We start from the raw sequence: 21,056 nt of genomic DNA, 5'->3' as shown, positions 1-21,056 counted from the left end.
TCCATTTAATTAAGATGTCGTGTAGCAGTGAGACCTACAAAGAGGAAAGCAGGCCCAGCCGGATAGCCGGATAGCTGGACAGCAGGCAGCCGGGCAGCCGGACCCCGCGCCGCTCAGCCCCGCAGCGCCGCCACCCCCGCGCCGCTCAGCGCTGCGCCCCCCGGCAGCGCAGTGCGGGCCGAGCCCGCCGGCTCTGCGGTCTTCACACAACACCGTAGCGTAGACGTCTTCGGGCGCTCAATTTGCATAGTCCCCCGCGCGCGTCCAATGGGCGGGCGACTCCGGCTGTGTCATTTGCATGGGCACGAACGGCGGCCAATAGGGTGGCACCGCCGAGCCCGTTCGGAACGCGATGTTTCCACCCGCGCGGGGCTCCGGGGCCGGCGGTGCGGGTGACACAGCGAGAGGCCGCGGATCGCTGCCCGGAGCCGCCGCACGCCGGCAGCCGCCTCGGGGTACGGGCTCCGCGGGGAGCCGCCCGCGGCGGGAGGATGTCCGTGGCGGGGCTCAAGAAGCAGTTTCACAAAGCCAGCCAGGTAAGGGAGCGGCGGCGGCGGGCTGGACTCGGAGGAGCGGCTCCCTGGGGTTCTCCCTCTGTGCGGGTTCTGGCATCGCCGCCCCGGGGCGCGTCCTTTGGTTGCGGGGCGGCGGCTGCACCGCCGGCCCCATCTCGCTGGGTGCCCCGCGGCCGGCCGAGGAGAGCGTGCGAGGCGGGCCGCCCCTGCCCTCCCATCTCCTGGGGCCCGGCTCTTCGCTTCCAATTATTGCTTTTGTTACTGGCATTTCTTTTGCGCTGGTTCTGGTTTGTGCCCCGTGGCCTCAGTTAAAGACGGGAGCTGTGAGGTACCGGCCGTCCCCACAGAGTTCGTTGTTGTCCTCGCTGAACGACTCCTGCTGTTTCCCTACCTGGCATACCACGCATCTGTCCTATAGGGGGTACTCTGCGTTTCTAGAGTTTTCCCTCCTTCTCTGGATGCTGTACTCAAATCTTCCTGAGCCTTCACATTCTCTCCCGCTGCAGCTTTCCCACTTTCCCTTCCCGCAGTGCTGCACGGTGGGGTTCTCCAGTGGAGGAGTTTGTGAGTTCCCCGGAGATCTGTCCTCCTGCCGTCTCTCCTTAATGATGATGGCAGTGCTAATATGAGTTCTGTAACCTGTTTGGCCAAGCTGACAGCTGCTCCTGCTTGGAGCACGGGAAATAAAGGCTCAGAGCCGCTGAGCTGCCTTTCTGCAGGTCCTGCAGCAGGTAGCTGGGGTCTCTCCAGCCCAAACATGGCTTTGGTCAGATACTGACAGGCTGAGTAATTGTATCTAGCATTTATTGTCAGTAGTGTTATTTCTTCTGTGCTCTGTATCAGTCTCAAGGAATGCCACACACCTAGATATTTAGTCAACTTTCACTGCCTCTTTGCAAAAATGAGGGCTCTCTGGGTAAATAAACCCAAGGACAGCTTAGCAAAGGCTTTGGTTTGTTCTGCAGCCACCGTACTGTAAATGGTGCAGCCTTTGCTGTGCCGAGTTGGTAACACAGATGGTATTTTAGTGTGGAAGTTAAAGAGGTAACCACAACAAATGCTTCCAGTCTGACGGCTGCCAACAGTGTGGCAGGTTGCTTAATCTGGGCACGTACACATAGCGAAGAACGAAATAACCGAGGGGGAAGCTGGAGAAGGTAGCATTGGTGGCAGAATGGAACAGAAGCATATATTGAACTTGCCCGGGTATTTCCTGAAATGCTGTGGTACGTCCTCCAGTGTTCGTTACAGTAGGAAACTGGGATGCATAAGTCTAATATTTGATAACGTTCTTCATCTTTGGCCAAATGCGAAGTTTCCTTTCATTGTCAAATGAAGAAGTGAGTATGCATTTTAAAGGAAGCGGATCTGAATAGCATCTTCTTCAAGAAGGAAATGTTCCTTAGTAGAAAATGCTCGTGCAGGAAAAAAGCCGATATTGGAGCTGGATTTCTTTGGTGCTTAAGAGAACACGATTTACTTCTTAGGAGTTCCTTCTGGAAGACTTCAGATCAGACATTGAGCAAAATGATATAAAAACATGTAAGTATGTAGAAAACAATTGTGGAAAGTAGCAGAAAATGAGATGGTGAGGGCACACACAATAGAAATATCGGTACTCCATCTTTCAGCTTAATTCTTTTGCACGATGCTAAAACAAGCAAGTGCAGATATCTCTCAGCAGGACATTTTATGAATCTCTTAAGTACTGTGGGAGCACTTAAGGAGGTGTATCATTTGTGTATTGAAAGGCTGAGAGATGCCAAAGGTAACTACTAACAGCAGACACAGGCACGGCTCGGGGAGAGAATGAAATTAATTCCTTGCTTTAATGTTCCCAAAGGAGAACGGGGGCAGATGACAAAACTGGCAAATTTCCCAGAGGACGCTGAGGAATACTGAGGGGAATGAGAATTGTGCCAGGACATGTGATTGAAGGAGAATATTTGAAGGTTGGCAGAACCTAGAGACAAAAAAAAGTCTGAAGGATGAAGCAAGTGAGTTAAGACAGTCTGTATTTAACAAGTTGATTTTAAAATGCGAGTACATATCACAGAAGTGACAAGATCTCTGTATTTTCAGAAGATAATATTTCCATGTTACAACAGACGTCTATTTAACTGAAATAACCCGCAGTTCCAACTGATCTATAGACTGATGTAGATCTAGGGTTATAGACCACACAGTTATAGAAGAAATCCGAATACATCATTTAGTGTAGCATTTCTAACAGCTACTCACTTATTGCAGAACTGTTTGGTTTTCTTTATTGCTTTTTTTTTTTTTTTTTTCCAGGGGAAATACATTTTCTGTATGTCTTGCTTTAGACTCCGAGGTAAAAAAAGGAACCAATACTTTTGATTCTGTGTGTGCAGTAGAGGTTTATTGGCTTATTCCTTCTGGGATGTTTGTCTGACGCATGCCAACGTGGTTTATGTGAAGTTACTGCTGAGTAAATAGGTGTTCACTTTAAGGAAAAGGTCAGCAGTCACCTTTGTATGGCTCCTAAAGCCCTCCCCCAAGCTCAGATGTAACATGCTGTAACATGCTAAAAAGTCCCCGTATCTCCATGTTTGCAATCCATAAACTCACAATAGCAGTTCTTTATGGTGTGAGTGTGTAGATTTTCACCTGTTCAGGGGCAAGGGTTGGAAGGCAGCTCTGAGTCATGGGCATTTGTTTGCAGTGCTGCAGTAACGTTTGGGCTGTTTGTCTGTGCGTTGCAATACCCAATTGCACTCCAGCCTCTCTACCCTGCCAATTGCTTCATCAGGGATGCAGAAGTGATAGACCCAAACCAAGCTGTGTGTCTGTGGCGTAATAGATGATAGCTTTTAGGAGTGCTAGAAATAGCTTTACTGTGCTTATTACGTGGACTGTAAGTTTGAATTGAAATATTCAAGTCGATGTGTTTTCAAATAGATTAATTTTTTTAATTAGCCCTAGGGAGTTGTGTTCTCAATGGAAAATTTGCCTCCTGTCACTTTCAGATGCTGACATATCTGTTTTCCTGTTGTCGAGTGCAGCCTTTGATGCAGGTGGGTGGATCTCCGTGCGGCTGCGCACGTGGCAGGGCACAGGCAGTGGGAGGGCTGTGCCTTCTGATGCTCACCAGGAGTATTTTTAGAGAGCTGTTCTGTTTAGAAAAACTGTAAGTACAGAGCGTGGATAGGATGGCCTTCCTTTTCAGCAGGTGCTGCTGTAGCTTCTGTTGTGTTCTATCAGCCCAGCCAGGCTGGCATCTCAGTGCTGTGATGTTGGTCCCTTTCAAAGCAGGAGGCTGGGTGTTGGGAGCCTCCCTTCCCTTAGTTGTTCTGAGTGCTCAGCCATGACACTGCTGTAAGACCTTAAATCCATGTTTTTTGTCTTTTTTTAATTAGTTGTGTTAGAAGTACGTCTATGGCAGCAGTCTCAGTATCAACAGATTATTTGCAGTGTATTTCTTAGGCTTGACTACTCAGAGGCTGTAGAAATCAATACTTTTTTTGGTGAAACACAGGCCTGCAATTATTGTGAATATCTTATTTGCAATGTAAGCATGAGCAGTGATTGTCAATGAATGCAGATTGACTTCTTAAACCCTTTCTAACTGTTAGTGAAGAAAAAAAGGGCAGAGCTATTCAGGTGTTGCTTCTTCTGCCTGTAGATAAATGTGAACAGGTTTTCTAAGCAGAGTTAGTACAATATTTTTTACTTCTGAAAGTGGTTTACTTATATGCTCTGGGCACTTCTCTTGTATTGTCCTGAATGGCATTTGTCTTTTCAAGTAGTGCATCTGTCATCTGTTTGTAGCAATGTTTTTGAAGGCCTTTTTCTATCGTGTGTGCTTGGCTTTTGTTCCTTGGCTTTTGGCTCTCACCAGCAGTTACAAGGATGCTTGTTCTCCCCCAGATTTCTGCTGTTACTCTGTTGATTTATGTGGCACGTTGATCCAATCTGCTGGATTGAAAACCAGATCAGAATGGAGACCTTATTACCCACACAGAATAAATCTTGTTAGTTGGGTTTTGTTTGCTTTGCTTTCCTGACAAAATAAAGCTTAAAAAAAAGAAAAAAAAAAAAGTGCTGAGTCACAGCTTGAAGCAGTGATGGAGCACCTGGTGGGAAGGCAGGGCCAACCCACGGGAGGTGTATCTCGCTGGAGGTCCCTGCATACTTGAAAGGCCTGAGGCCTTTCAAGGGTGAGCAAATATTCTTCCTTCATTTTTGTGTCCTCAGCTGCTGTGTTTGGGCTTGTCCTTATTTTGCAGCGGCCTGGGACTTTGCCACTCACCCCACAAAGTGAGGTTACACAAGTAGGCAAAAAACACAAGTTGCAAACAAACTTTAAATGCTTTGGTAAACTGAGGGAAAGACAGACTTTGCACGAAGAAAACCTGACCTTGCCTTTGAGACACCAAAAGGCAGCCTTTACTAACTACTGAGTGGTACATGCAGATCTATTTCTGTCCTGCAACTAGAAGCTGTTACCATCCAGCTGTGAGAGATATTGTTCCTTCACATCTAACCTGAATTGGGCACAATGAATCCAGGACCTCAGCAGGGACACCTTCTATCCTGTTCCTAGACTTTATTACATAATCTGAGGTATTCATTTGCAAATCTGTTAGAATAATAGGAGCATGATAGTGGAGAAAAGACATTGAGTTTATTGTTGGAGATGTTTTGAAGTTGATAATTCTAATTCCTCTACATGGCTCATAAAGCAGAATAAATCCTCAACCAATGGCAGGGACAACAAAATGACATTCCTCTGTCTTCTATGTACATGAAGATATCACACTGGTCACTGCTGCTCATCTTTACCTGTGTTGTGGCTGGAGACTCCTGTTATGCAATCAGGTAATTACAAAACTGTACTGCAGCTGATGATGCACTGCTCATCTTGTATTCCTGAAACGATGAGAGGAGAGGATTTGTGTAAGTTTCTGAGGTCTTGTTTGAGGATGGAGTTCTTGCTGGGTGTTCTTTTGTTGTTGATTGGTTTTCCAGGACCGGAGTACGAGGCCAATAGGTACAAAATATAAAGATAGTTGTTTGTTGCACTAAGCTGGTTTTCCATATTAAAAACACAAGTCTGATAGAGTTGGGAGGAGTGGGAAGCTAGCTGTGAAGATTTAAATTTCTAAGTATATTCACAATTATATTAGCAGTTATATTTGTAACTTGCTAAGCAGGCTAGCAGAAAGGCATAACTGTAGGAAAAAGAAATGCTGAGTATTTCAGCCAGCATACAAGTTAGCAAACACAACATTTGTGTGCCTCTACAACCTCTAGCAATGCAACTCTCTAAGCCTGCAGGAGTTGGATCATCTGTGCTGCAAGCTGGGAATCCAGCAGTGATGCAGCTCTCATTTGGAGGTTACATGTACCATATGTATATGTAAAAATCTGAATAGCATTGCAACAGAAAATATGGAACGGAAGCTGAACTGTCTTCTTGAACACATCTCCTTTTATAGATTCTTGGCTTTGCTGAAGGGTGCTACACAGGCATCCTGCAAGCTGGAGCTGGAGCCTGGCTCGTGCTGTTATTGCCTGAGTCATTGCAGCACATGCTGGGTAATGCATTGCAGTGCAGGCACTTGAGAGTCCTGCAGTGCTGCAAAACAAATAGATAAGGGAAGTGCAGCAACACAGTTGTGTTCAGATTTTCTTTAGTGCCATTTGCTAGGAGTTACTCCAATTTGCTTAAATATCCTAAGCAGATGCATTTCTACAATGAATTGTACTCCCCTATGGAATTTGAGACAGACTCTGAAATGCACGTACAGCAGGATGATTTCTGCTTAATTATGCTGATAGAAATCTGGGCTGACTCAGTGCAGTGTCTTCTACATAGGCAAAAGCAGCATAACAGTATGACAGCAAAACCTCAGCCCAAACCCTTGTTTCCTATTGGTGTAAGAAAGCTATATAGATTCAGTGGTGTGATATAGCTGCAGTTCCAGAGCAAAGAATTGCTGAAGAATGGAAGTATTTTTAGTACAGTATTTTGTCTGTTGTGCCACACCAGCACCTTCTATTAACACTGATGTAGTTCAAGTAATAAAATATGTCCCTTCTTTATACTTTCTGCAGCGAGCCTATAGCACAAAGTTTTGGCTTACATTGATGTTATTAAGATCAATCTGCTTCTATTTATATAATGCCACTTCCACCCCGGTGTATTGTGCTCATCTCATTCTGTGCTGTGTTCCCACTGGTCAGCTCTTTCCTGTCCAGGGAAGGAAGACACTGCTGCAATTCTATGGCAGTTGAGAGCCGAAGATGTAGGTTGTAGCAGTGCTTTTAACAAGTCCAGTTAGGGAAGGGCTCATCAAATGTTAGGTTACACTTCAAATTCTGTTTGATAGGCTTCTAGTGTCCTATCACTGTACAGTGTTTCTATTACTAACGTTATTAAGTGATACATATTAATGGGAGAATATACCCTTTAACTTCTTGCAGCATCTCAGATAGCAGCAGCTGCGTATGTGAAACATGACAGCAACTCAGCCTTGCATGTTTTCTACTCAGAGGACAATACCAAGCCTCTGCTCCCTGTTAGTTCTGGTTCAAATTAAACTACTTTTTTTGTGTTGTCCCTGGGTGTAATGAGCTGCAGTGGTTGCAGGGACATTAGCCTGGTTGGGAACTGTGCACAATTATAAGAATCAAAAGCTTATAAATTTCTCTGATTGTCAGATTTTCTGGCCTTGTGCATTCAGGTTATAGATAAAAGATGAAAAATCTTTTTTTTTCTTGAAAGAAACAATAGAAAATACAGTATAAACAGCCTTAGATAGGAGCGCCCCTTATCCCTTTGCAGAGGCAGGTAGATCTCATTGTTCCCACTGTTTTCTCAAGCAGGTGCAGGTAAATAAGGTACTTGAAGGTGACATGACTTTGGAGGTAAGGAGAAAGCCAGTGAGAGAACCAAAGTCAGATTCTGTGTTTCCAGGCTACAGAAATGGTGTCATTCCATTGACTCAGAGAAAGGTCCGCAGAGCTGAAGGTTAGTAATTTCACCTGACATTTCTGGTTTTAATATCCCTCTGCAACTGCAAAGGTTTAGAAACTCAGATTTTCAGATAACCCAGCAGAGAACAAGTGGGAAGACAATATTAGTGCAGCAAGTGTGTGATTGGAGGTGAGAAACTCATTGTTTTGATTCAGAAGTGTGAACTTGCCTTTCTCAGTCCTACTGAGACAGCTGGGAAGTGAGAGATCCATTGCCTATGCTGTCTCTAAGACCAGAGAATTCACAGCCATAGGAACACTTTCCTGTGGAGAATGCAGCACCTGTTGGCCTGGCTTCTGGTAGGTGTGTGCATGGTGGGGGGATGAAGCCCCATGAAAGTGAATTATTAATCAAAGCTGTTGACTTTTCATCAGATCAGAACCAGCAGTTCCAGTTCTGCTCTCTAGAAATTCCTTCCAAAGAAAATATGATAAGGTTTCTTTAGACAGCAGATGGAATTCTGCTCTTGGTGTAAGCTGCTTGGGTGTCTGCCTGGAGGCACTGGAACACAGCAAGCGCTGCTCACCTTGAAGGTTAGCTGTTCATCATTTGGTGGCTTTAACATCTGAACACTCCCTACCTGTTTTTCCCATGTAAATTGTAATAAACTTAAATTACATTCTTTGATGTTGAATGTGGGCTTTTTTCCCCCTTTCTCTGGAGGTGGGAGGATGAGCAGCAAACCAGACCTCTTCCCTTCCCTGATCTCTCCTGCAGCTCTCCACATGCTCAAAGACTGTTTACACTGTTTCTCAGTGGAAAAAACTTTTTCTCCCTCACTTCTCCTTTTTTCAAGGTGTTTTTGTTAATGTATTGAGAGTAAAACCTTGAAACACATTGAAATCTGGAAATCCCTGAAGCTTATGGCTGTGAACTGGCTTACCTCTCTGTTTCTGAAAGCTCCAAGCCCCAGTTTTATTATGGGTAAATGGAAATTGATGACAGCACTTCCATTACTTTGTACAACTGTGTTGTATTTATAACCTTTAAGTCCTCCTCCTCCGTCTTTAAGCCTTTGGATAGGAGCGCTCCCCACAGATAGCCTCTGCCCAAAATATATCTGCTAGACATTACTTAGAAGGTAAACAGTTTGCCCTTCGGTCTCCAGAGGAATATTTCTGAGCCAGCTCTGCTTAGAGAAGATCTGAAATTCACTGTGTGGAATGACACTGGCCCTGAGCAGCGCAGCTCTGTGGCTGACTTTCTGCCAAAGGTCTAGGCTGAGCTGCTGCATGCTTGCTCTATCAGAAATATTCATTGCTTCTAACGTTGCTTTTTTGACACTGACTACGTGGAAACTGCCTTTCAAGCCCCCATGTTAGTTATTGTCATTCTGCTGAGTTCAGTTAGGTTAGTGCAGGGTTGCAGAAATGAGGGCTTGCGAGTGGGTTGCACTGCAGAGGAGGAAGAGCAAGTTCAGCTCCAGCAGCCTTGTGCTAAGGAAGGCTTGCATAACAGATTTGTGACTTTGCACTTAGCACCTCTTTGTCTGTCTGCATGGTTGGGAAGCAGCCAAAGGACTAGTACAGATCTCTTATCTGATGAACAAAAAGTTTGTTGATAGTAAGGAAAAAGGTGCACATAAATAGAGTTGATCTTAAGCAAAAGCAGCACTGCTTCTGGGAAGTGCTTTTTTTTTTTTGATTACGTGAAAATGGCATTAAGAAAATGAGGAAATGATTTTGCAAAAAATGGTGAAGTTCTATGAATTTGTGTTGCCAAGTTTTGGGTGGCTTTTTGTTGTTGTTGTTGTTCTTGTTTTTAATTCAAATTTATAAAAAATAGGCACCAGTGAAGGCATTCATTTGCTCTTTAGGTTCTACGTGGCATATCTTAAAGGGATGGGAAAACAGCAAATCTTCCTTTTCTTTGCATTTACTTCTTCAAGCAGAAACTTCACATTTTGGAATACTGTCCATGATTCTGTACACTAAGCAATTTAGATTTGTATTATTAATATTTAGCACATTTCACTGTATATATTCTTAATTATCACATAATTTTAATCAAGATTGAAAAGGCCATTTATGCTGCTTTGCTTGGCAAGAAGAATGCAAGAGTTTTGACTTGTGAGTTTGTAAATGATTGAGATCTGCCCATCAGTGATCTTATAAGCTGTGGTTAAAGGTTCCTTTTCCCTGGAGTTTAACATGTTTTGGCACCAATGGGTTTGTAGCAGAAAACCCCTTTTAAAAAAAAAAAAAAAAAAAAAGAAGCAGCCATGTGGCAGCATGGAAGAGGACAGTGCCTTTTGACCTCCTCTGCAGCAGTGCTTCACAGCTTCTCCAGGGTCTCTGTAAGGGTCTGTGTTGTTCTCCATAGATGATACTGGAAATCTTTTTCCAGCTTTCCATGTTTTCTGTTTAAAGATGGCATTTTATAAAGTTTGATAACAATGGAATACAGGTAATTCTGTGGTAATTCTGTTTATGAAAACAAGGTAATTCTGTGTATGATGAGGGAAGTTCTTCTCTGTCCCATGGATGAAATCCAGAGTGCGTTTCTACAGGGTTCCTGTTCCATCAGAAGGAATTGTGCCTCGTGGCCATTCAGGACAATTCATGTCTTTGTTAGACCTGTGGGCTGTGAAAGCCAATGGTCCCCAGTTGCATTTTAGTTTGTGGTATTGTGTGTAACGAAGGGCTGCTGCCTGAAACCACCAGGGTGTTTTGAAATCGAGTTGTGAAAATAGGGCAAAAACGTATGGTGGCTTCATCTCTAGACCCATCTTGGAGATGAAAAGATGATGTGTGCGTGTTTGTCTGTATATATATTTATTTAAACTCTGATATCAGAGTTTTTCTAATATGTGAAAGAATGGAGTATGGATTATTAAAAACTTGTAGCTGCACAAAAGTGTCAGAGATTTGTCTGTTCCATTTAGATTTTGCAACTCATCCTGAGCACAGGTTGCATCAACCAAGAGAACAAGATACCTGAAGTCCTTTCGTTCCTCCCTTGGTTATTGCTGCTAGCAGCCTTGAATGAAGTCAAAAGCTCTGCAAAGCAGCTGGGAGTGTATTTTGGGATTTTTTCATAGTATTTGGGTGATGAAACTGTAACCTCACTAAAAAGTCATGTGTCCTTGCAGAGGACCCAGGACCAGGAAGCATGTTGTTTACAGTATTCTAATGCTGAATGTGAACTTCAAGGCCTGTGGAAACCATTGACCAAAATGGCTATAAAAACAAGCTAACAAAAACCCCTCAAGCTGAGCAAACAAAGATCTTGCTGAGTCAAAGGGAAGGTATGCAATCTCCATGCAGCAGGAACAGGTAGGAAGTAACAGCAATTGACTGCATGGCAGAATGGTTTGGGTGTTTCACCATCTACTGAAAGCTACTAAAAGTGTACACTATGGGACTGGCTGCTCTGAAGGTAGAAATGGTGGCACTTAAATCAAAATAACGTGCAGTAAAAAGCAAGGGTAGGTGATGGAATTATCAATCAATTTTATAGCAACTGAATAAAATCCACAGGGTTAGCGTATGGGCTAAGAATGTAAGCAGTAGTTTAATAACATTGTAGGGCAAATCATAAGTTGATTATGTGGGAATGGAATTCAATAAGAATTACTGCCTGATGGTGAGAAAAGTAGCTCCTGAAAGAGCAATAAATAGATCTGGTTTGTCACTTTTCATGCACGTAATGTATACTTGCAAATAGCATTGTTCTGAAGCAGTGATGAGCAATATATGGTAATGTGAGAAGTTAATTCCAAAGTAGAGAAAAAAAATGTATATATTTATATATATATATATTGATTTTGGTCATCAGTGTATCTGGCCATAAAACTTCTGTTGGCAGTCCTGTTGCTCTCCTTCCTCTGTACAGCCCACAAGGGAGCTCAGCAGTGGATGATGACTGTGTTATTTACTGATAATGGCTTTGCTAAAACTGTCACTTTAAACGATGGCGCTGTCAAGGAAACTTCAAGCTTTACCTAAACACACAGTTGTTCAGTAACTTTAAAATGCAGATTGGCAATCCTAACTGTTTGCAGTGTAGCAGTTCTTAAGGTCAGATTTAAGAATACTTTCCCAAATATTTTGAGCTGTAAATCATTACTAAAAGTGCCCGCGTATTGTCTGTGTTACTTCTCCTGTGACTGACCTCAGCAAAAGAACTGTCTTGGTGGTAAAAATGCTTGCCAATTTATTTCTGAGACTCAAATTTACTGTTTGTGGTGTTGAGTATATAATGATACCGTGGAATTTAGTGAAGGTGATGTAAGTATATTATGACTTTACAAAAGCAGAATTAGGTCAGCCCCAAAGCTGAGTGCAAATTCACCTTCCCCAGGCCCTTACTTGGGCAGGGCTCCCTGAAATCAGCTGTGAGTGATTTGGCTCACATGTGGGTGTTGAGGGTGTGCTTAAGGTATGGCCCTAGGGAGAGGTGGTCAATGCTCCGCATCTTGGTAATGAAGCCCTCTCTACTGAGCCTTGAAATAAATACCAATCTCTTTTTTTTATTATTATTTCCATGAGTTTTCAATAGTTTGTCAACAGTTTTTCAACTGTCTAAAAAGCTGAAATCTTTGGTCATGGGAAATGCAGCAGGGCATTTGGATATTTGAGTTATGCAATGTAGTTAAGTGTTTTCAAGAATAAACAGCAATTTAAATGATTTAAGTATTTTAATTGCCTATTATGCTCATGCAAGCTGTGATTTTTGTGTTGACTGATCTCTCTCCTTTTGAAACAGCGGGGTTTTCAGCACAGGCTGGCTGTGGGCTGCTTGTGTACTGAAAGCTGGGTGGGCCTTTCTTGAGTGCAGGCTGTACTATCATCAGTGCAGCATTTAATGCTAGCTTTCACGAGAGCCATTTTACATGAGCAAGCTGGGGTAGTTTAGCCTGAGAAAAGAATGAAGGATCCATTTTCTGGGGTTATTTCCAGGGCATTGTGCTGGAACTGTTCAGATGATGTTCTGGGAACACTGAGTGCAATAACCTTCTTTAAGGAGCTATGAATCAGAGCAGTGCACTCTTGCAGAATGTGACTGACAGTGTGCCAGCATGTTCTGGAATAAAATGAAACATAGATTTTCACTAGAATGAGTGACAATTGCTAGGTATCATGTGGTGAGTACAGAGGTATTGCATCAACAAGGTAATGCAAAACTTATCTTGTGTGGGACCAGGAGGTTATTAAGAATACCTGACTGCTAAGTGGATGGTTGGATTGCTTTTGGTATGCACATCCCTCTCTACTGCGTGGGCAAGTCCTGTGTTCCTGGAAGCAGCTCCAACCATGGGATTCCATCTGGGAATGCACAGCTGCATGGCAGTTTGCAGCAGCCTTAATCTGAGCCTTCAGGTGGGTCACCTGCTGCAGCAGCTCGCTTTGGCCACACTGCAGCTGGTGGCAGGGCAAGGGTCTCACTGGGGTGCAGGAGGAGTTAGAGAGCTTAAAGCAGCTTTGAAAAGCCACTTGAAAGAATATTTGAATGTTTTGTTCACTTTCAGAGTAGAGTATGCTTATTTCAACTGAGAGTACCAGAGGAAGGAGTTCTGCTCAATTAGGTAAGGGCTAGCACGGCAAATGAGGCAAAACAGATGGGAGAGTTGGGCTGAGGTTGTAAAGCAACTCTGTGGCAGCAAGAGGCAATCTGACCAGAGAAAAATAGGTGTGGTATAACTCTTCATGTTCTTCCAGTGCTCTTTGGGTAAAATAGTGTCATAAGGGACCACTTTGACAATTACTTGTTAGCATCTGTAAAAGCAATCTTTACATGTAGTCATGAGAGACATCTAATGTAGAAACATCTCAAATGGAGCAGGGCTTGGAGTAATGGCAATGGTAACATGAGGGGTCCTTATGTTATTTGGAGAGGGAGCACGCAGTGGAGCTGTTTAAATCTCCAGCTTTCAGAGTTAGGTATTCTGTTTTATAGTGCAATCACCTTTTCTCATCTTCTCTGTGGGCACATAGGGGTCTGTCAGAAGGAAGCCACACCTTAGCTACGGGCACAGAGAATATCTTTAGAAAGAGGGATTCTTTCAAGTCCAAATTGGGATTGCTTTTTTACCAAGTGAAGTTTTGAAGGGAGAAAGAAGTGTTAATGTGCTAACACCCAGAGGAACTCTCTCTGGAACAGCTTGTTGTTCGTTGCTCCAGCTGCTCTGCATGAAATTCCTTTCATCCTTTCATCCAAGGGATGAAATCTTGTTCTATGTGGAACAGTGCGCCCAAAGGGGGCAGGAAGTGGTGCAGCTTCACACCCACCTCTGGGTTCCTCTGCTCAGCCTTTGTCACCCAGCAGGAGGGCTGTTCCTGTGCTGCTGCTCTGTGTTCTGGTGGGATAAGTGAGCACAAAGCAGGTCATGGTTTGGAATCCAAAGTGACAAATTTGACTTTACAAGAAAACTCATTTTTTTATTTTTAATAGAGGTTTGGAATTGAGCAAGAAACAGTTAAATTGGGAAGGGAGGAAGGATAACCATTAAGGACTTCTTGTCAACCCTTTGACATGCTCCTTCAGCAGATATGCTCAGCTCCATACGCAGCAAGATTTTAAGCAGATTAAGGAACGCTATTTTAGATTTCCAGAATAAAATACTGAAGTAAAAGTATGTTTCTGTCTGTGTGGAGCATTATGGTTTCGTGTACATCATTGTTGCCCATGTGAAGTCTTAGATCAATGAATCAGAATTTTTGTCAGAGGATTCATGAAATGCAGTTGTATCTCATCTTTTGAAAAGCTGACAGTCTCAAGTCTCACACTTTATTATCACTCCACAGTCTTAAGAAGGCACTGATATGGAGTAATGTCCCTAAAAATTCAGGTAGGTTGGCTTGTGGCGGTGTATGTGAATTCTCACGGAGATGTTTTCCTTTTGAGATGTGTACAGCATCATTTTCAATTTGCTGATTTATAAATGCATGTGCCAGCAGCAGCGTTGAGTTCTTTGGGAAGCACAGTGGAGATTTGTCAGGGAAGTGTTCAAGGTTGGGGAACACAAAGTAGTTTTTGTTGTAGAGCGCATGTGCCAAAGAATAGCTTTAGCAGACAAGTTTTAGTCAAACACCCAGTAATGCCGTGACGTGTCAGTGCCTGGTGCGAAGTGACTCACTCTCTATAGAAATGTAAAATCGCATTATAGAGTCCAGAGTCTTGCACTTTATTTGTATATGGACAAGAATTTCCTTTGTCCGCAACACTGTGCTTTTCTTCAATATCTCTATGCGTTTAATTCATTCCCACTGATACCACGCTGGGTCCTGGTGTGTGCATCATCTCACGCACATCAGATGTTTAATTGTTAAAGTTTTCCTCTGTTTTCTGGAGGTTCAGCATTTTGCTGTCCTTTTCCACTTTCTTTCAGTGACTGGAGGAGAGGTATGGTTGTCAAACTGAAATGGCCTTTTTGTAATATGTAAAAAATACCGCCTCAGAGCTGCATTAATTTGGGCTTGTCCAGTGTTATTTCTTGTTCTGTGAGCTGTAAGGAGTGGGAAAGGTTATCAGATGCTGCTTTGAAGAACCATAGTGAGAAGTCATCAAAAGACCACATGTGTGCAGGCAGCCTTTCTGTGCAGAGCTTTGTGCCCGTGACACAGGTGAAGGCTTTAATTAGGAAAAGGATATTGCTCTCTAGAATGAGTGTATATTTTAGTACACATAAGTTAGACTTACCAGCAGGAAGGAGTAGGAGGCACAGAAATCTGAAAACTCTGGGTTTGCATCAGGAAGAACTCAATTTTTGGAATGTACTTCTCAGTGGTTTTGCTGCCCCCAAAGTTCAGTAGCCCCTGAGGGCACTGAGGGGAAAAGCACAGTGGTTTAGAAACTCGTACATGAAGCCTGTGTTGCTTTCTCATCACACTGATGTACTCAAAGTTAAAGTTACAGAGCTGGTGGGGGCCCTGAGCACACCTCCCCTGCATAGGTGCCTGGGAAGGATATTGAGGCTCATACAGATGCCAGGTTTGAGGCACTTGGAATGATAGTTCACCACATCTGAAGGAAAGACTTTGGATGTGACTGCATGTCACAGCTGTAGAGCTAGACAAATTGGCTATGCCCAGATTCAGCTGGTTTAAAAGGTGGTGGGACCTAGAGATAAATGTCCACCTTTAGGACAATGATCGTGCTGAGGCAGATAGTATGGGGGCATAACTAGCAAGTTCTGATAACCTTTGGGTGGTCCAGCTCATCTGTGGGGAACTGGAGAGGTGGAAAACCCCCGGGCTTGAATTGTTCTTTATTGGAGCTCAATTCCTTTGGCCAGAGCTTGTTGGAAAAGCAAATGCCAGCCCTCTGCAGTTGCGCTGTGGTAGCACTCTGTTGCTGTAATCAAGCTGCTGCTTAGTGACAGCTGCTCTTTTTTTTTTTTCCCTTTAATCTACAACACATTCCTTTTCATGCGATTCAGTATCTAGTTCCTCAACTCCATGCTAATGTTTAAAATGAATAACAAACACGTAATTAGGAAGCTGAGAGAACTACTACATGTTGTAGGAAAGAAAGAAAAAGCAGCACTGTTGCAATGACAGTTGAGGGTCTTGCCAAAATTATCTGCATATAATTAATGATTATTTAACATTTTTTGTTGAAGCTTAGTAGAGAAAAATGGTATTAAATGAATAGTGTATGCATTTTAAGAGGGGAAAAAAAAATACCTTGTAGCCTTGTAGAAGTGGTGGAATACATTCCTTAAAACATTTTCTGCTCAAATATTAATCATGATGTATGCTTCTAACTCATTTTGTATTTGTCTAGTAATCTTAACTCACATTGCTCCAGGGTCTGACTTAAAGCTTAAATCAAAATGTGTTTTGCTGACAGATCTGAAGGCAGGAGGAGACTTGAGTTCCACTTCACATCTGAAGAATTGAATGCATGGTGACAGTGTTTTGTCCATGTGACAGACCTCCACTGGAGTCCTTCACTCGTGCAGATAATTGAGAATTCAGGCTGTAATGCTTCTCTGGGACCTGGCATTACAACACTTTATAAGCTGTTTGGCAAGTAGTGTGGGTAGTTAACATAACCAGTTGCACTTATCTGTTGTGTCCTTAAGTTCAAGCGTCCATGTGTCTGTGGGAAAGAACTTCTGCCATTTAAAGGCAGAAGGTCAAAGTTAGTGAAACAGTCATAAACAGTGCGTGTCATGGTGAGACAAACAAAAGCTGATAGGCTGTAACTTGAGGAAAGTTTTCTTGCAGCCCTCTTTGAAAGCAAAGACAGCTTTCTAGCTGTTTCTCTTTATTATCTGTTTCTCAAAATATCAACAAGAACGCAGTCTTCTCTGGGATGCTTGTTACAGGACTTGTTGTCCTGGGACTCTTCATTCCTTCAACCTTGAGTTAGAGGACTATATAAATGAAGTGTAATGCAGTCTTTCTCATCAATAAAGAACATAGGTATGAACTCGAGCAGAGTACTGGAGAGTACAGAATTACGTGCAGCTCCTTCTGGGGAAGGCTGGTGAGAGAACACTTAGGAAAGGAGGGATGAGTTATCATCATTTACGTGATTTTAATTATGAACAATTTCATAGGATGAATACATACTGATGGCAAGACCAGAAGGGACACACATGCATCTGGAGCAATTCCTGAAGGCCTCATTCATGAGGTACCCCTATTAGACACAAAGCAGGCTCTTGCTGTGTGACTGTAAATCTCAAGGTAGGAAATTGGTGACTTAGGGAAATAGTTTACAAACTGTTGAATGAACATGTACTGCTAACCTGTCTAATAGGCATGGAATTACATCTGCACCACCAAAAATGTGTGTCCATCAGATTTGCAAGCCTTTATCAATCTATATCAAGCACTGAGGTGGGAAAGAATTTAAATATAAAAACCAAGTTACTTTTCCTCTGCTGTTTAAACCTGAATTGACTAAGTCAAACAGGCTTAACTGGCATAAGAATGCCCTTACATACTTACCATGAATTATGTTGTAGTTGAGTTTATGTCAATATACATAAATATAGAATCATAGTTGGCAAATCATTAAATGTAGAATCATTAGGGTTGGAAAAGATCTCTAAGACCATCAGGTCCAACCATCCACCTGCCACCAATATTGTGAACTGACCACATCCCTCAGTGCCACATCTCCATGGCTCTCAAACACCTCTAGAGATGGTGATTCCACCACCTCCCTGGACAGTCCACTGCAGTGCCCAACTGCTCTTTCAGAAAAGAGGTTGTTCCTGAATATATAGATGAACTTTTTATTAAAAAAAAGAAAATTATATATATTTATATAAATATGTTGTACAGGTTCCTTGAATTCTTTTGCTAATTTATGTACTTCCATTATAATAAAAACAATACTATAGTGAAATAAAACATTATATTACTATTTTCACTATAGTATCATGGACCTGTTTTTCAACACTTGTGTATGCCTGTGCAAATATTGGATATTAGGAGAAACTTTTTCTCTCAGAGAGTGGTCAGGCACTGCAATGGCTGCCCAGGGAGGTGGTGGAGTCGCCGTCCCTGGCAGTGTTCAAGAGGCGTCTGGATGAGGAGCTACGAGAGATGGTTTAGTGCTTGTGGCACTGATAGGAATGGGAGGGTGGTTGGACTGGATGATCTTGCAGGTCGTTTCCAACCTTGTGATTCTGTGATTCGGTGATTCTGTGAAATACAAACCAACGGTCTGTAGGAGCAGACTTCATACATAGGAACTCATCTGCAGTTACAGAGTATGTCAAGGAATTTATACTAAGCAATATTTTATATGGACGTTGGCTGTAGGATGTGTGGTAGTCTGAAAGGTACAAAGGCACCTGTCTGATAAGCCTTGGTCATATTTTTAAGAAAGAAATGAATGGAGACCCTGCTGTCCCAAACAAGACACTGTGAAAATATTAGGAACTGTAATACTGACAGCATAAGAAGCAGCAAAGTACTTCTCTTTCTGCCCCATATCACTGTGCTACTGGCTGTGACACAGGACACTGTACTGCGTTTGCAGTGGCAATATGTTGTGGGGTGGATGTGCAGAAAAAAGTAACTTTAAAATAAATTTGGAAATAGTGAGTGATGTGTTTTGCTTGGAGACTGTGTAGCTCAGCACTACTTGGTTTGGTTTCAGTTCGTTGTGAATGCACGCGTATCCCAAAATGAAATGGAACCTACTAGAAAAAGGAAAAACAAGTCTTGCTGCAGTGGCTCTGATCTCCAGCTGGTTTTGGAAGGTAATGTGGAATATAAGCTGTAAGCTGGCTTTCCCCATTTGTCTACAAGGAGGAAAACCAGTGTTGTTTACTTAAGCTTGGTTTGAGTCTTGCTCTGAAGATGGAATGAAGTGCTTGGCTTCACATCTGGACTTGCACACTGCAGAGTTGCTTTTACCTGACATCTGAACCCTCAGATCACGCAGCAGGGTTTGTTGTTGGAGTGCTGTGACAGGTAGTTTGGACATGACTACGCTGGTAACTTTATTTTTGCACTACAAAAGATGGACACAAGAAGTAGATTGTAATAAGACCAAAAACTTGGTGTGATCAAAGTCAGCCTTTATGTTTTACACCAGTGCCTCTTTATCCCATTCCAGTCCTTCTAACTTCAATGTAAGAAAAAGTTGTCTTCTCCTTTGAAATTTCTGTGGTTCAGTGGTGTCAATATTTTATGTGTGAACTGAGCTTGTGCATCTATGGGAAATGGGCTCTAGATGGCTGTAACACTAAACCTACAGTATCCTGGAATCTGTTTCATGAAGCTGCCTATTTGAAGAGCTACATGTGGAAGAAAATTAATAGGAAAGATTTATTTTTGTTTCTCTTTGTGTGTGCGTGATTTGTGTGGGGTTGGAGCAGGGGCTTACGAATACCACAGATGGAGAGAGAAATGTGTGTCATAATAGAAAGGGAACTCTAATAAACCAAGAAGAGGCAAAGAGATAGAAGTCATGCAGAGGGGTAAGGCAACTAGGAGGAGGACAGACTAAATGGAAAAACAGTACTGGGGGAAAGAGACTAAACTGGAAGGCAACCAGGTAAATGTAAGGGGTGAATATGGTTATTACTGGCCCTAAAATATATAAAGAATGTACTATAGAAAGGGGACTTGAATTCTCCTCATTTAAATGGTGATGGGGAGAAAGGAAGATGTGCGGAGCTATCAGTGATCAGTGCTTGGCTTGCTTAATTTTTCTCAGAGAAAATCTGCAAAGCTTAAAAGAAATACTCAAGAGATGGGGGAATGTGACAGCTCTGCAATTATGTACTGTGATCTCAGAAGAGCATGCAAATAGGGCTGCCAGGAAAACCTGACACAGGAGTTTAGTACCTTAACAGAACTGACTGCCCCTGGCACAGAGCTGTGTGTAACACAGTCATTGACTGTGGTAAAGTGATTTTCTTGCTCACCCTTTCTCTGCTTCTTGTTTCAGTTTTTGAGCAGTCCATGAAGATGATGATATTCTAACAAAGACCAGGTTTTGGCCCTAGAATTTGTGTTTGTGGCATTGATTTAACCTTGGTGGTTCAGACAAACACCAGTTTTGCTTGCTTTTCCCCAGTTTGTCTACTTGGTCTTGCATTGGGAGCTTCAGCAAGCTTTTAATTGTCAGTGGGGCTCTGTGGGAACCTAGCTGGTTCTGTCTAGGGAATGTACTGGACTGCTTGCATCCCTTCTTGCCAGGGACACCTTTCATCTTATTTTCCTATTTTGCCTATTTTCCTCTATCAGAGCTGTGCTGGCTGTCAGAGGATGGTCGGCTCAGCCATGGCCCTCTTCTTGCCAAGACTTGGAGACTGGGATCCTCAGGCTGAGAGTTTGCAGCAAGCCTTAGTTAAAGTAGAGCTAAATTCTTACAGATTCACAAATAAAATATAAAATCAAAGTGCTAATTTTTAAATAGGATTTCAAATGAATTGACTGTGAAGTGCTAAATGTTTAACCCTTTCTAAAGTTATAGTTTCAGCCAATTTCCTGTAAAGCTTTATTCTTCTAACTCTGGCAGTAGTGATATAAGTAAGAGAAGTGCCAAGCTGAGCTAATTTTATAGTGCAGATGACTGGGATTTGAGAGGTAACAACAGGAGGAGGGGAAGGAAAGTCCCAGAAGAAATTCCTGAATCCGTTGCAGGAAAAGAGTGGTGTAGAAAATGGAAGCTCTTATAATTTAGTATTGTTACACATGCCTCTCTTGTAGGTAGGACTGCCATCAGATCACAGATTCTTTGCAAAACATGTCTGTTCATTTGAGCTAGCAGAGATCTTATGAGCTGTGAGCCATCCGTCTGAGCTCTGCTGTGTGAGTTGTGGATCTTCCAGAGTGTAATTTTCAAACATGTAGTTTACTTTTATGGAAACATGTTTGCAGGTTGTCAAAATGATTACTTTGCATCCTCTATGACTTCTGGTTCTGCTAAGTTGTGTCTGCACAGATCTTAAAAAAAAGGACCCACCACCTGTGCAGCCATTATTTGGGACTGTAAACAAGGGAACCTTCTGCTATGTTTTAATAGAAGAAACGCAAGGAGAAAATACCGTTTAAGAAGGCATTAAGTGATAATAATAAAGTAGTTGTTAGTTCAGCCACTGTCAGCTCTTTATGATTTGA

The 21,056-nt window shown here is 42.7% G+C and overlaps 1 protein-coding gene across 1 annotated transcript in view; it reads left to right on the top strand.

Annotated features, from left to right (window-relative positions):
• The first annotated feature begins 333 nt into the window (after window positions 1–333).
• The window catches only part of SH3GL3 (SH3 domain containing GRB2 like 3, endophilin A3), a 47,371-nt gene continuing 26,648 nt past the window's right edge, over window positions 334–21,056 (top strand). The window contains exon 1 of the mRNA XM_048956795.1: window positions 334–536. Coding sequence (XP_048812752.1) covers window positions 492–536 — 45 coding nt within the window. The 5' untranslated portion in view covers window positions 334–491. The remainder of the gene's footprint in view (window positions 537–21,056) is intronic.

This window comes from Lagopus muta, chromosome 10 (genome assembly GCF_023343835.1).
Source record: "Lagopus muta isolate bLagMut1 chromosome 10, bLagMut1 primary, whole genome shotgun sequence".
Classification (NCBI taxonomy): domain Eukaryota; kingdom Metazoa; phylum Chordata; class Aves; order Galliformes; family Phasianidae; genus Lagopus; species Lagopus muta.
Note: the sequence above shows the minus strand (reverse complement) of the source record. Positions and strands in the feature narration are given on the sequence as shown.